Source organism: Helianthus annuus, chromosome 9, assembly GCF_002127325.2.
Source record: "Helianthus annuus cultivar XRQ/B chromosome 9, HanXRQr2.0-SUNRISE, whole genome shotgun sequence".
NCBI lineage: Eukaryota > Viridiplantae > Streptophyta > Magnoliopsida > Asterales > Asteraceae > Helianthus > Helianthus annuus.
In genome coordinates this window covers 148,860,377-148,876,036 of record NC_035441.2, presented here as the reverse complement: position 1 = coordinate 148,876,036, position 15,660 = coordinate 148,860,377, and the positions used below count along the sequence as shown (strand labels likewise).

Genomic DNA, 15,660 nt, shown 5'->3' with positions numbered 1-15,660 from the left:
TGAGTTTTTCTTGGCTTTTTAGCATTTTATTTTTGGATGGCATTGTCTTAGAATTTTTGAATGAAGATTACATATGATGATAAATAATGATTAGTTCATGTTTATGTGGAAAATACAATTCTCATATCAGTAATGAGTAGTCTCTAAAGTATAATTATACATCATCATTTTTTTTTGTCCTTGGTGAGGGCTTATTGTTGGACTAGAGTTGGTTGAGTCAAGGGTGGACACTTGACCACCTCAAGTGAGGTACATCTAGTATTTGGGTGAATCGGCTTTTAGAGCCGAGGACATGTCCACGGCACGAAATTTCAACCAACTGGGTTTTAAACAACAAAATCTTTGGAAACTTTTATGCCCTTAGGGACGTAATAAATCTATCGGATAACAAGCTAAATGTGCTCGCCAATTTTCATTTAAAATTATAAAAAGTTTTCCTGTTCGAAAAAGGGTTAAAATTGACTATAACGATAATGTTTCGGGCAAACTACCTACAAGGTAGATTTAAAAATGAGTTCTTTGATAGAATTGATCATCCCGGTAATATAAGAAAATATGAGGTATGAACTCGAATGCATAATGCCTTCTAACGGGTCGGTTGGGTAATTAACTTTGAATGAAAAGAAAGATTTAACCAGCATCATGACATGGTTTTTAGAAGGAAAGGAAAATTTAAATATCCTGGTTTGGTATCCTGATCACAGATTAGAAACATAAAATCAAGATATACTGTCATGATATTGGTTCAAAATTCCACCCATAACACTACCTAGCTCCGATCAATTAATAACTAGTAAGAAATTACAATTGCTCAGCTTAATCGATCGGATTATGTGTTACAGAGCTTGTTGCGAGTTTATAGTGTGTAAAAGTTAAGCCTAAGTCGCTCGGATCATGTTATTTGTAGTACAAAGGCTAAAAAGTATCCTAACTAAGTGCCTGATTTTTCTGGGATCCTCAATGGACTAGGAAAGTGAGCGTTGCAAGCTTCCTTATGCTTTTACACATGCTTTCTCCAACGTATTTTGCAACAAATCAGGAAGACTTTATCTCCTAGTCGTTGCCTTGGAATATTCCTACGGATATTTCCTGGGGGAGGAGGCGCAAAACAAACATTAGTAATACCGGGACTCAGGATACCGGAGTATGTCCAAGATGCCAGGATCCGATGAATTTTTTTCCGGATTGACCCGAAAACTTCTCCCCCATCAGCGTGACGGGTTTCCATTTATTATGATTCATTTCAATCTCCCATGAATCATAGGTAAATCTTTTTTTTTGTAATTCTTTAACGCCTTCTTCATTACATCAATATTTTGCGGTTCTACGAGCATGTAGATGGTCCCACGTATAAAAATAAGAATTACTAGAATTATAAACCTAAGTAAAATTAAGAGGGTAAAACAAATTAATAGAAATAATACCGCTTGAATCTGATGTCCGTTAAACCAACCCATCTACCCATCTAAAATGGTCCATTATGAATTTAGTTGGTGAATAGGTTCCACTAAGTAATTTATTGTAATGCTCAAGCACTTGTTTCCAAAACCCATCTTTCTTTTGTTGATTTCCGTCTATCAAGTTTTCAGAAATAAAAATATGAACTCAAGCCTTACACAAAGCAACTCCTTGTTCCTTGGTCCAATTTTGATAGGCCGTCCATAAGCTGATTTTTCCTTTCTTTTCGGATCGTTCTTCATGGTTTTTCATCTTCATTTTGTTCTACAATTTCTTCATCACCTCCGTTAGCAAATATCAGGAGTGTTCGTTCTTCATTACGGGTTGGGTTATGGAATGGTTGGTTTTCGAAGCGGGGTGCAAAAGGGTCAAATGGTTGTTGATATTGTAGGGGATAGGTGAATTGATTGGGTGCAATTTGAGTAGGCATGATTTGTATTTGATACGAATAATACAAGTATCGAAAAGGTTGTTGTTCCAAGGTCGATTGTTTTATCGGTGGATTTTGGCTAGAACCGCCTCTCGATCAAAAGACTTTTTTGCTTGAACCAACCTTTGATTTTTCTAGAACCAATGCGGAGTAGAAAGTGTATTTTCTATGTAGAAAATAAAAAAGGTTGATGTAGTGTATTTTTTATGTAGAAAATAAAAAAGGTTGATGTATTAATAGTTTTTAAATGGAAATTGGCCTGTAATAATCTCACCTAGACCTTATTGGCCATTAATAACCCCACCTCAAAATATTCCCCCCACCAGTCCCACATTTCACCTATTTTTCCTACAATGGTCCCCCGTTAAAAACACTTAACGAAGTTAAGCTTTTTTTCCAAATTACAAACAGATTTTTAGGGCTTTTGATTAGAACGACGATACGAGTCCATTGATGTAAAACTTGCCTCGAAACGGTGCTCCAAACGATGAAAACGACGCTTCAATTCGGGTGTTTAAATTTCCAATTAACCAAAATCAAGTCACATGGAGCACCATTTCGAAGTAAGTTTTACATCAATGGACTCGTATCATCGTTCTGATCAAAAGCCCTAAAAAATCTGTTTGTAATTTGGAAAAAAAAACTTAACTCCGTTAAGTTTTTTTTTTTTTTTTAACGGAGGACCATTGTAGGAAAAATAGGTGAAAGGTGAGACTAGTGGGGGGAATATTCTGAGGTGGGATTATTAATGGCCAATAAGGTCTAGGTGTGATTATTACAGGCCAATTCTCATTTTTTAAATTCATTTTTTTCTTGAGAAAAGAGTCATAAGACCCAAATTGGCTTTCTAAACCCGAGTACACTAGGACATGCGTTATACTTTCCAGATCACTAGTTCGGATTGTCACCTAAGTGTCACATCATCATCTCCTCTTATCTCTTTCCTCGGCCCCTCAATCTATGTTATGCTCTTCCTGATTCCCCACCTCTTTTTCTATAATTTTTTTTTATAATAAATATATATTTAGAGAGAATAGAGCGAGAGAGAGGAAGAGATAAGAGAGGAAAAGATAAGAGAGAAAGAACAGAGAGAGATAATAGGTGTGATGAACAGGACTATACCCACAACTCTACCGAAAATCCACGTGGAAGACTGAAAAGGAAGGCGACACACAGTGTTCCCTACTCCTCCGACACTCCACATCAGCTCCCCAGGGAGCCCTGAACTACCATAACACGCGACTTTAAAGTGAAAACTTTTAAAAGTTCAGATGTCATATTAGTTAAATTAAAACCAAAGAGTCTTTGGTCTAGCGGTACCTAAGAGGTGGATAAGACTCTGCCTTTTCAAATGGTGATGGTTCAAGTCCCATAGTTGTCAAAAATAGATGTAATTTAGGAGTAGTTGTTAGGGTTGTAAATGAACCGAACGTTCAGCGAACAGTTTGTGAACCGTTCGGCGGGAAGTTCGTTTATGTTCGTTCGTTTAATAAACGAACGGAATTAAACGAACGGACATGAACAAGAAATTCCGTTCGATTAGTTAAATGAACGAACATGAACAAAGGTCTCGTTCGTTCAATTGTGTTCGTGAACGTTCGGTAAGGTGTTCATGAACATTCGTTCATTTGTGTTCGTTTATGTTCGTGTTTTAATTAAAGATTTTTTATACTTTCATATATTTTATCTATACTTTTTATTCTATTAAACTTTTATTTATATCATTACCCTAACAATTAAACTAGGAAACCCTCTTTCACCTTGTTTATGCACCATTTCCCTTTCTTTTCTCATTATTTACATCGACGAATATGATCTACCTCCGTTCCACAATAAGGGATTCAAGTTCTAGTGCTACACTCTGGGCCATCCACCTTTATCTTTCATCGCGTTCTCCAAATTTATTTGTGTTCGCTTGTGTTCGTGAACCGTTCGTGAACACGCTCATTTTCTTAATGAACGAACACGAACATAAATTCTCGTTCGGTAAGTGTTCATGAACCGTTCGTGAACACATTTATTTCCTTAACAAACAAACACGAACAAGGCTTCGTTCGTGTTCGTTCGGTTCGTTTACAGCCCTAGTAGTTGTAAAAAAAGCAAAAATAGAAATATTGTTTTCCTCATAAGCTTGAAAACGCTGGTTTGAATGATAAGCTAAAACAAAGGGCCTTTGCATTTACAAATTATGAGGGTTCAAGTCCCGTACTTGTAAAGTAAAGTGTAATTTAACAGTAGACGTAGAGAGTATAAGTTCAAAAATAAAAAATGATAAGCTAAAACCGTCTTACCATAAATAAATAAATATATGTAACATTTTATTAGGCTAGAGGGTATGGTGATGGTCCTTCCTTGGAGGATTATCCGTCACGTAGGCGCCACATCATAGTCCTCCCAAGGATGGTCCATCTCACAAAACTAGAGGGTATGGAGGATGGTCCTAGTTGATCCTACCCCACCACTTTTATGTTTTTTTATTTTTTTAATCTTCTATTTTTTTTAACATTTAACAAATAAACTAACAAAATATTTTTATTAATATTAGAACACAATACATAAACTTAAAAAAAATACATAAAGTTAAATATTTTCATTAATTTCCAGTTGGAATCCACCATTTTTTTCCCCACGAGGCATTCATTCATTGAAGGGAATAATTATATAATATTAATAAAAATTAATAAACCTAAAACCAATGTCTGTCTCTTTCTTCGATTAAACCACCGTGCTCAGTCGTCTTCTCCATCGTCGACAACCGTATCACCGACGACCTGCAGCTGAACTTCAATCTCCGGCGCGTATACTTTGGTTTCCGGTTTTGATGATCTTACACGCCGCCAAATCATCGAACAGGTTACATTTGAGGGGGGGGGGGGGGGGCACCAAAATTGGATCGTCTCCACCGGCGAGAACTCGACGCTGAGGACGGGACGGGGGGGCCCAGGATGGTTTGCCTGCCGTCGCCGGAGCTCGACGGGGTGGGGACGAACCCCATACCCCCTAGCCTTATAAAATGGTCAACCTTTGATAAACATTTAAATTGTTAGAAAATAATTCGATAACAAATTTTAGTTGAGATTAGGTTTAGGGTGTATAAGTCCATTTGTAAATGAACCATTGTGTATGATTATGAAATTAGCAAAATAATTTAATTGTACACTAAGAACCCATTGCTTAACTGCAAACAACCAAAATAAAACATGTAAATTTAAGTTTATGGATTTTTCATGTAGTAACCATTAAGTAAATTATTTATGATTGCTTGTGATTACAAGTTTTTAGTCAATTATAATTGTAGTTAAACAATTGTTTTCGTGTCAAATTTAAGAATGGCATCATATTATCTGTACTTAAGAGCATGGCAAACTTTTATATAACAATAGATTAGAGGAGTAATTATCCTAAACTCAAACCCTAGAAAGGAAAGAATGTCCACCTTCGTCTTAAAAGTAGACTTTTCTTAACACAATGGGTTTACATTGCGAGGTTTTTGCTTAAATGGATTGGTGTCGAAGCCCAATATCTTGTTAACTTGTTGGATACATATTGGAACAGCCCAAGTTATGAATGGGCCGGATTCGAAATAAAAGCAACTATAAATGGTTACTCAACCATGTGCTTCACTAATTAGTGAGGTGGATTTGATTGCTCGAATGCATGCGTTGTATTTTAATGAATATCCAATATTCTAATACAAAATCTAGCATCATTAATCACAAATTCTAGTTTATATAACGTTAACAAAACATAACACCAACTTGATATGCATAATATTAGGGACCGTATCGGTTGATGAGATTGATAGGCTCAAAGCTCTAGCTTATAGTAATAACTCACTATATAAAAAACTTCCTTTGTGGCGTGTTGGCAGCTCTATCGAACATGGCCTATATATTTATTTATGTATAAAAATTATTAATCGTGGACACAATTAAAATCAAGTAACCTAAATAATAACCCATTTACCTAAACGGGTTGATGAACTTGCAGGTAGTAATCAAGTTGTAAAAATGTTAATCATGTCAATGGTTTGTGATAAATAGATTAAACGAGTCATAAATGGGTTGGCGGGCCGGCATGTTTGATTACAAACGTTAGCGAGTTGACTTGTCTAATAAACCGGGTTAAACAGCTCAATCCTAACACCTCTCGTTTAATCAAACAAATCAACCCAAACATAGAATATATTTAAACGAGATAAAAATATAAGTTAATTACATGGATGGTCCTTGTGTTTTGCACGAATTTCACCAATGCCGCAGTATTCATAGATTTCCACGAATCTACATAAAATGAGATAAAAATAAGAGTTAATTACACAAATGGTATGCAGTGGTGGTATCATCAGAACTTGTACCGGTATTCATTTATATGATTTTTTATCAAAGCAAAAAACGTGTTGATATTCTTTTAAGGCATACTCATGACTTTATTTGTTGGGTTAGATGAGACAGATTTTGCTTATTTAAACCCATTTTAAATTAAAAATATTTGATTAAGGTTGATAGTTTTTAAGCATTATTTTACGCTTTGTGCGTATACCGAATTCAAGACGCTTTTGCCAATATTCATTTTAATGATCTTCACTCTGTTATTTGTGGATATTTGCTAGAATCATACAAAGAAATAAGTAATTGCTTTTCCTCTAACATTAGAACCTAAGTTATAGTTTGGATCTTTTTTTATTCATATGTTCAACTTTGTGAAAAAAAAAAAAAAAAAAAAAAAAAAAAAAACCATTTATTTCCTCATTTTTAGATTAGGGATTTTTATTACCCTTTTCCATCGCCATTATGATCTCGGATTCAATTCTATTCACTAACTAATGATTTTTTAGCAAAGATCATTCTAAAGATCAGCGACCAGATTTTGCTGTGAGAAGCAAAACGCGGATAATGGCTTTAGGTCTATGATATGAGATTTGAAAACCAAAATTGTTATTTTTGTATTATATTTGGGTAGCTATAGGTAACCTTTTTGTTTTACATTTGTTGTAAACGTAATCTAAATAGTACAATCTCATGAGTATTAACGGGGGATAACCTAGTATGTATATTCAAAATATAAGGAGATAAAACTAGAAATGTTAAATTATTAGTGACCTTATCAACTAAAAAAGAAGCCCCAATTGAGGCTAACTCACTTGGTAGAGACTTTTGTCTTTTAGTGGGAGATTTCAGATTCAATCCCAAGTAACGATAATTTATTTGTAAATATAGGAATTTAGGGAGAGTGATACTAGCCATTCAAAAAAACTAAAAAAGAATGGTAAAAGAAAAGGAATATTGGATTTTAATAATCTTAACTATTCGTCGTTGGCCGCTAACAGTCCCAACTTCAAAAATAACCACTGGCAGTCCCAACTATTAACATATTTGTCACACCCCAACCGATGGCGGAATCATCGGGGCGTGGCACTGAGCGAAACAGATTGTCCAGAAGTTTCCACAACAACTATTATTACAAATTCAGTTTAATGATACGTCCCATACCGTATCCCAAATAAATAAACAAGTTTTCATAGAAGCAACTAGGCAAATAAATTCCGTTCCGACAACTCAGATTTAATTATTACAAACCAATTGAATAAAAGTATTGCTGGAAGTCATTAAGACTTATCCGGACAAGATCTACAGACAACTAATGCCATAGAAGCTTGATCGAACAACTCCAACGGCTCCATGGCTATAGTTTATTCGCTTCTAGAGACCCCTAGGTAGGCTACGACCTACAAGTGCTAGATGGGCTCTAAAGCTTTATTATTGCCTCGCTTTCCTAGCAAGCTAACACCTTAAACACCTGTCACATACGTTAAAATAAAGTCAATACATAAAATGTAAAGGTGAGCACACAAGTTTAGTAATAGCATATAGAGTTCGAATAGTTTACGCATAACCAGGCACGTACACAGAGGAAAACGATGCATGTTAATTATCGACATGGGACCATCGATACCAACGACTGCGGGTTGACCGTCCGAGACGGTTCGCAATACATGATTACCACCGTAATCCATGCAAGTATTTGTCCTTAACAACCCCCGTGTGAACGGGTGCTGAGTCCAAACTATAGTACTATGTTGCGAAGGCAGGTAGATAGCATTCCACGTGTAAACATAATAAACAGCATTCATTTAGTCAAATAGCACATGCAAATGGTCAGCGTTCAAATAGTTTGTGTCTGATTGTGATTTGATAGGTAACGTATGTAACACCCAAAAGTGCTAAAAGCAAAGAGGGATCGAGTATACTCACAGTGATTGATTGTGGATTGAAGGGAGCGCTGAGAGTAAGATTAGCCTGAATAGTTCGATAGCATAACGATAAGTAACGCGGAAAAGTAAACAAGTATGGATGGATCAAATGGGCTGGTCGATCGAACGGTAGGTTCGATCGGACGGCCTGTTCGATCGGCTGGTATATCCGATTGGACAGTCCTGTTCGATCGGCCGGTCGGCTCGATCGGCTGGACCATTCGAGTGGATTGTTTCTTCCTCTGGTGTGTTTGTGTTTGAGGATTTGAACTTTTGAAGTTTTCGTTGCAGCATTTGAGAACACTGAAGTGTTCCTACCTTTCAAGTCGGTCGATCGAGCGGTTCGCTCGATCGGCTAGCTCACTCGATCGGCTAGGAATTTCAGAAGTGGTCCTCGCTGAATGTCACTCGATCGAACAGTCTGTTCGATCGGCTGACATTCCCTACTACGAACGAGTTATGAAAACGATTAAGTGTTGAAGCATAGTATCTCATGATCCGAACAGTAATGTTTACTAATCGAGTCACCCATTCGATCGAACATTACTTCGTCAATACTATACTTCAAAAGTTTTGGAAGTGTGGGACGCCATGTGCTAGCCGTTCGGCTGGCCCGGTCGATCGGCTGGTGTGTCCGATCGGCTGGGCTGTTCGAACAGCCTAGCCGTTCGGCTAGCATTTCTGACCTGGTCGGCCTTTCGTCTAACACTCTGCTGTTTGTTTATTTGTCATTCTTTCAACGTAACTTGACAACGTGTTGAACTATGATAACCTCCGTTCCTACTTGTTTCCTTGGCTCGAATAGGAATCACCCAAGTCCGGCCGGTGAACGGTTCGGAATGTCGGTTTTTGAGTTTAACCCGAAATCGGTGAACCTTGTTCATAGAATCTGAGTCTTGAACCTTTTAACCATTTGAATGATTAGTTAGCCGGTGCAAGCTTCGTTTCTATCGGTTTGAAGGCATTGAGTGTAAAAGAGTTGAAAGAAAGTTGGAAATCCTTCTTTCAATCCTTCACATCATGAAAATGTTTAGATCTATGATGGATCTTAACTTGTTTATGTAGAAATCGGTTAGATCTAAGCTAATCATAGTGGAATGAGGCCAAAACATGGTGTTCTTCAAGAACACCATGATGACATCACCCAAGAACACTTAGATCTTGATGATTTCACGGTTAAAATCCAAGTTTTAAAAGATAGAAAGGTGTAGAATCAAGTAATGATCAAGAACGTACAAGAATTAGAGTGAAAACTTACCGGGATTGAGAGATATATGAGAAAAGGTGAAGAAGATGGCTGGTTCGGTCAGAGCTTTCCAAAAATGGAAAGTATGACAATGACAGCCCTATTTATAGGCTTCCAAAAGAGGAAAGTGGCAGCCGATCGGCTGGGAGCTCCGATTCGAGTGGGCTGCTTGATCGGCTGGCAAGATGCTAGCCGATCGGCTGGCCTGTTCGATCAGGATGCTTCCTGTTCGATCCGCCACGCACTTCGAGTATTTTGCGACGGTTTTCGACGTTTCGATTTCGATGGACGATGATACGGATACGATAGAGTTCCTAGTCAAATTACTTTTAATCCCAACCACTATATCTAACATACAATCTTCTATAAGTCACGTTTCGATGTCGGTTTCGATTGAGTTCGATTGCTTTTCGAGTTTCGATTCGATTTTTGATTGATTTGCTTGAATACCACACCAAACATAAAGTAAGCACGCACAAATAACACATAAGGCACACACACACGTATAATAATACCACAATTCGTGTAATTCGAGTCTCGAGTTCAATTGATTGTTAGATCGGTTTGATTGCTGATTAGGTTAACTTTATCGCATTGTTACTTCCTATCATTCACAGTCGTAGATCGGTTCGCGTTAAAACACATTCGATTACTTCGGTTCTTGCTGATTACAACACTTACTCCACATAATACAACTAAAACACAAAATCGACTATCTACAGTCAAAGAAAGTCAAAGTTGACTTGGACTTTGACTTTGACTTTGACATTCGAAAACACGGGGTGTTACAATATTGGCCTCCAATGGACCTTGACTTACAGAACCCTAACGGCCGTTAATCTCCGGTCGCCAGAAAAATGTTTTTGCCCGGAAAACTCATTTTTGACCGGAAAACTCAACATTTTTGTCCCAAACCTCGTTGTAACTTTATTACGGACCTTTAGGAACCTTTTTCTAGTAAAAGCCCAATTATTGAAGTCGTCGGGAAACTTTTTTTTCACCGAAAAACTTCTTTTTGGCTGGAAAACTCAACTTTTTGGACGGAAAACTCAACATTTTCGTTCCAAACCTCTTTGTAACCTTAGATCGGACCTTTAGAAACCTTTTTCTGACCAAAAAACGGTTTTCCGGTGACCGAAGACTAACGACATTAAGGTTCTGTTAGTCAGGGTCCATTTGTGGCCAATATGTCAATAGTTGGGACTGCCGATGGTTATTTTTTAAGTTGAGACTGTTGACGGCCAACTGCAAATAGTTGGGATTATTTAAATCAAATATTCCAAAAGAAAAAGATTCCATTATTTAATTAAATAATCTTTAACATTAAATACAACACTATTATTAAGAGACGTACATATAGAAAAATAGATAAAGATACGACAGTTCATAGCATTATAGCCTAGTGGTATTTTTGAGGTGAGATAAGGCTTAGAGATCATGAGGTCTTGGATTTGATTTTCACAATGAGGTTTTTCCAGATTTATTAGGTTTCCTTCTGAATTGGTGTATACGCATTATGGGCTAACGGAGATGGATATGATTGGATGGTTCTGCTAGGGGCACGATGATACTGCAATGGTCCGTCACTGATCTAAATTTACTGTTCAAAGAAAAAAGATAAAGATACGACATAAATTAAGCTAAACACATAAATTTCGTATACATATACAACATACATACACAGGTGGTTTATCCGTTGGTTAAAAAAAATACGACATAAATTCGATTACAGCAAATTATAGAAACATACAAAAATAAATAAAAATGTCAAAAATACATAATATCATATCTCGGTTTTACTATATGAACTAAACATTACCTTGACATTATTATTATTATACTTTTGAATTAACGGATCAATAATATAATGCAGCGTCTTTTTATTTGTTAATTGCATACTTTCCGTTTGGCCCCAAGAGAAACGTTTACTTCATCACGGCACCTCTTTTTCTTTTCTTCTTTCAACAACACCCCGAACAACTTGAAACAATTACTCTTTTCGTCATCATCATTCGATTCATTGTCGCTACTCACCGTTGTCTCATCAACCACAACATCGCCATTCATAATGCGATTGATCTGATCAGGCGCAACCTTCACGTTTTGAGTCAGGAACGCGACCAAATCATCACATTGTTTCTTCATTTGCGCAAGTTCTGAAGTTAATGTGTGTTTCTCTTTTTTTAGTTTCTCGTTTTCGTCCGACAAGTTTTCCAATTTCTCCAAGGTTGGTGTGTCCACTGAGCCAGGATTCTTGGAATCCGGCGAAGACGTTGAGCTGGATCCATGATCATCACCCGAACTAGTTGGTGATGATGTTGGACCACCGTTGTCAGTTGCCTTCCCATTTGCGGGAGATTGGGATGTTGTGATGGTTTTTCGACGACGGATTTTGAGTAGAAGCTCTCTTTGCCCACGTTTAAAGTGTTCGTTTGCAAATTCCCATTTGTCTGGTACGGTTTTCCGAAACCCCTATAAGACAAGAATCAATGACACAAACTCAAAATATGAATTAAGTAGATTAATATATTGATAAAATTATTTCAGAACACTAATTGTTTAGGAGAGAGGCATAAAACAAACAAAAAGTTGTTTTTTCTTTTAACTTTTTTTATATTTAAAAGAAAACATTCAACTAATTATTTACTTAATTCAAATAAGGAAATCACCAAACTAGTTTGTTTTTATATATGTTTTTTTTTCTGTTTAACTATACAGGGGTAGTATATATGTAAAAAACCAATAAAACGTATATGTTTATTTTTTTATATTTTTAAAAAAATAAAGATTATACATATAAATGTTTTCTATATATTTTAAAAATGTTTAGGTGGGTGGATTTGGAATACAAATCAACAAAACTTATATCACACATAATGAGATAATCTATTCGACTCTAGATCCTTCCATTTGTCTGTCTAGAGGACCCACTAAAACACTACCGACGCGTGTTTTACTACTTGTTGGCATCCGATGCCCATCCCACTAGCAATATTTATCATGATGATGAATATAATACCATAAATCTTTCAAATGCCAATCATTAACCACCTCATATATTTTTTTCCATTGGCCAAACAGACCCTACCTAGCTAAACTTTACCCATTATTTTTATTTTTGTTTTTTTACTTTTTACAGCAATTCTTTTTTTAACAAAATTAAATTTTAAATCCTAAATATTTTGATTGATGTCCTTTTTGGAACAAACGTGTCCATTAGATAATTATATAAATAAAAATATTGTTGATAAATAACGATGAATAATAATTTTATTTTTATAATAATATATAGTTTTTTGTTTTTCTTTTATTTAATATATGATAATAGTTTATTATTATATTTATTTTTAATAACATATTTTTAATTTTTTTCCCTTTTTTAAAACCATATATTTTCTATACCATTTTTTAATAATTCTTTTTTTCTTTATTTAGAAAATATATTAATTTATCGATTAATTTGATACTTCTTTAATAATTTACATTTGTAACTTTATTATAAAAACTTAAGTATGTAGTTGTGCTTGATTTTTTCCCCGACATTCTGTTATAAGTTTTGTTAAAAACAAAGTTGTACTCTAAAAAAAGTATTTATTTGACATCATAAAACAATATGATAATAAACTAAAGCGTTCTAATGGTTTGGCTTTCTAAACAACATGTTTTATTTTCAAATAACGTTTGTTTTACATTATTATTTACTCTGTTTCGCCGCAACTTGCGACGTAAAAAAACTAGTTAGGTTTAAAGTAAAGAGACCATGTTACTAATTTAGCAAGGGAAGGTATAGGAGGTACGTTTAGTACAATCCGATTGATTTTGATATTATGAACGAATTAACAAAATAGGTTGAGAGAACATACATATGTATTAAGCTGACGAACAAAGCTCGAGAAATTGTTGTGTTTGAACGAATTCGGTAGCAAATCCCTAGCAAAATCCGCCGTTTTCCAAACAACAAACGTTGTTCCGCTTTCGTTCCACGAAATCACATCATCCGTAGCCGGATCATCCACCATGAAATACGTCTTACACAGAAACGGTGCTGGAGCTGACCGATGACTCATTTTTCTAACTTTTTTCAATCTCAACTACCTATGACCTAAATTCACTAAATTCTAATCTAACGGAATAACGTAATCAGCAACTAAACAGCAAAAGAGCGGTGAGAAACTCCCAGCCCCAACAATAAAAACCCGAAAGAAACAAGCGAGATCGAGCCAGGTCGTAATTGGAAAGGTTGATCTTGTTATCGGCAGCCGATGATTTCTTAGTTTTTTCCATGAGCGTGCACGAACATAACTTCCAACACACGTTAGTTTCCGATGATTGTAAAACAAACAACAATAGTTGGAGAGGATTATTATGGTGAGAAAAAGAAGTTGGAATTATGGGGAGATGGTTTATGGTTTATATAATTGTAGGGGCTGTGGGAAAGGGTGTTCTAGAAAGCATTGGAAAATAAACAGTGTAGCAAGTGGGTCGGCAGGTTGAAAATAAGACAACACTCCAAATTTTTTCTAAATAATACGGCAGTGGGGCTTTTTTCTTTTTAAAAAAGAGAAGATTTCTTTTACATTTCTTTTAAAGGTAAATGTTTAGGTATTTAATGATTACAATTGTGGTTGGTGGTCTAGTAAGGGAGGTAAGTTTTTAGGAGTATTTTGGGTAGATATCAGGTTCTATCATGGACAATTGTAATATGTTTAGGGGTAGATTGTTATTCATTAGCAAGGATAATATGTTTGGAGTGTAATTTATGAGTACGAGTATGATAGGTTGTTGTTCAGAGAAAAAAAAATATATAGGTCAATGTGTTATGGGCATGAGAGAGGCCACATAAACATTGAGGGGCATGAACACCAATACGACAAGGCGTGAGAGGGGTGCAAAACATGCGTTGCCCCAAGGGCTTGTGGCTAATCACGGGCATAAATCATTTTTTTAGATTTTTTAATATTGAATAAAATAGCACTAATCATATTTACTCCTCTCAACACAATATCACATTTCACTAAATCTCTGATTAAGTCCCACATGACATATCTTGATGGTGTGAAGAGTGAAAAGAGTGTGCCAACGTGATGTCCATGTGACTACACTGTTATTGTTTCACTAAAGCACTAACGAAACCCCTCCATAACACATAGCCTAATTATTATAACTCTCCCTATATATAGAATTTATATTAAATACTTTAAATAAATGTGATATTAAATGAAAGGGTATATGTATATAAATGAATACGAATATTATGTAGTGAATGTTTTTTATGTAAACGAAATCATTCACTCGTAAGTTATTCGAGATCGGTTCGTAAAAAAATCAAGACGTGTCAAGATTAAATGAATTCGAGCCCAAGATTCACATAACGAACTTGATTAGAGTCAAAACCCAAAACGAACTAATCATTTGACGAGATAATAATTTTTCATATAACAGTTTTATTATCTACAAGGTTATGATAAAATCAAGTGATTAATATATATATTTTTTTACCTAAATATACATTGATTAATACATATATATATATGTATTAAAAAAATAAAATATAATATAAACGAGTCGAGCTAAGTAATGCTCAAGACTGAAAAATTTTTAATGAGCCAAACTCGAGCTTTTGAAATAGAGATCATAACGATTTGAGTTTTATTTTGTTCAATCAAATGAGTCAAGCTCGACCTTAGACCATGCTAGTGGTGAGGGTGAATAATGCCCTCATCCTTGGGCGTTTTCCGCCATACATTCAGCAAGGGACATTATTGGGCTTTTTTTTCTAAAATGGGTGTAGTGTGGATGTGGGCATTATGTTAAAAGGGTGTAGAGAATTAAATAAAAATAAAAAAACCAACAAAAAAACTATTGGCCAAAAAAAGGAAGACTAAATGTGATTGGCCATTCAAAATTGCTCCAAGCGTGATTTGAAAAACGCCAAAACATGAAAATTGACCAAACACGCCTAGGGGGTGGTTCCCCGGCGTGTTTGGGCGTGATTGGGCAAAAAAAACGCCCCTTGGGTAGCCACTACGCATGGTCTTAAACAAACCCAGCTTCGACTCAACTAGTTTACACCCTAATTACAATCAACTAAAGTAAAAGATTATATCCATTGGTAATTGCTCAATGGTGTTGGTGAGTTAGATAAGATGTAGGTTAAACGGAGGTCATTGGTCAGTGGCGGAACTAGAAGAAATATCCAGGGGTATCCCAATTTTTTTTACTGTACATTTATAGAACGGAGTTTTTTTTACCTACATTACGAGGCGGGGTCGA

General features: G+C 35.7%; 1 protein-coding gene across 1 annotated transcript; it reads right to left on the bottom strand.

The window, feature by feature from the left end:
* Window positions 1–11,060: 11,060 nt before the first annotated feature.
* LOC110878680 (heat shock factor protein HSF24) lies at window positions 11,061–13,855 on the bottom strand. The gene is made up of 2 exons (XM_022127036.2): window positions 13,251–13,855; window positions 11,061–11,859 (listed from the first exon to the last, which is right to left on the bottom strand). The coding sequence occupies exons 1-2, from the start codon at window positions 13,452–13,454 to the stop codon at window positions 11,275–11,277; spliced, it is 789 nt and encodes a 262-aa protein (XP_021982728.1). The 5' UTR covers window positions 13,455–13,855; the 3' UTR covers window positions 11,061–11,274.
* Window positions 13,856–15,660: the final 1,805 nt, after the last annotated feature.

Coding starts and splice junctions, on each gene's coding strand:
- LOC110878680 (XM_022127036.2), bottom strand. CDS start 13,454: ATGAGTCATCGGTCAGCTCCAGCACCGTTTCTGTGTAAGACGTATTTC. Junction 11,860..13,250: donor TTCGTCAGCTTAATACATAT/GTATGTTCTCTC, acceptor CTTGTCTTATAG/GGGTTTCGGAAAACCGTACC.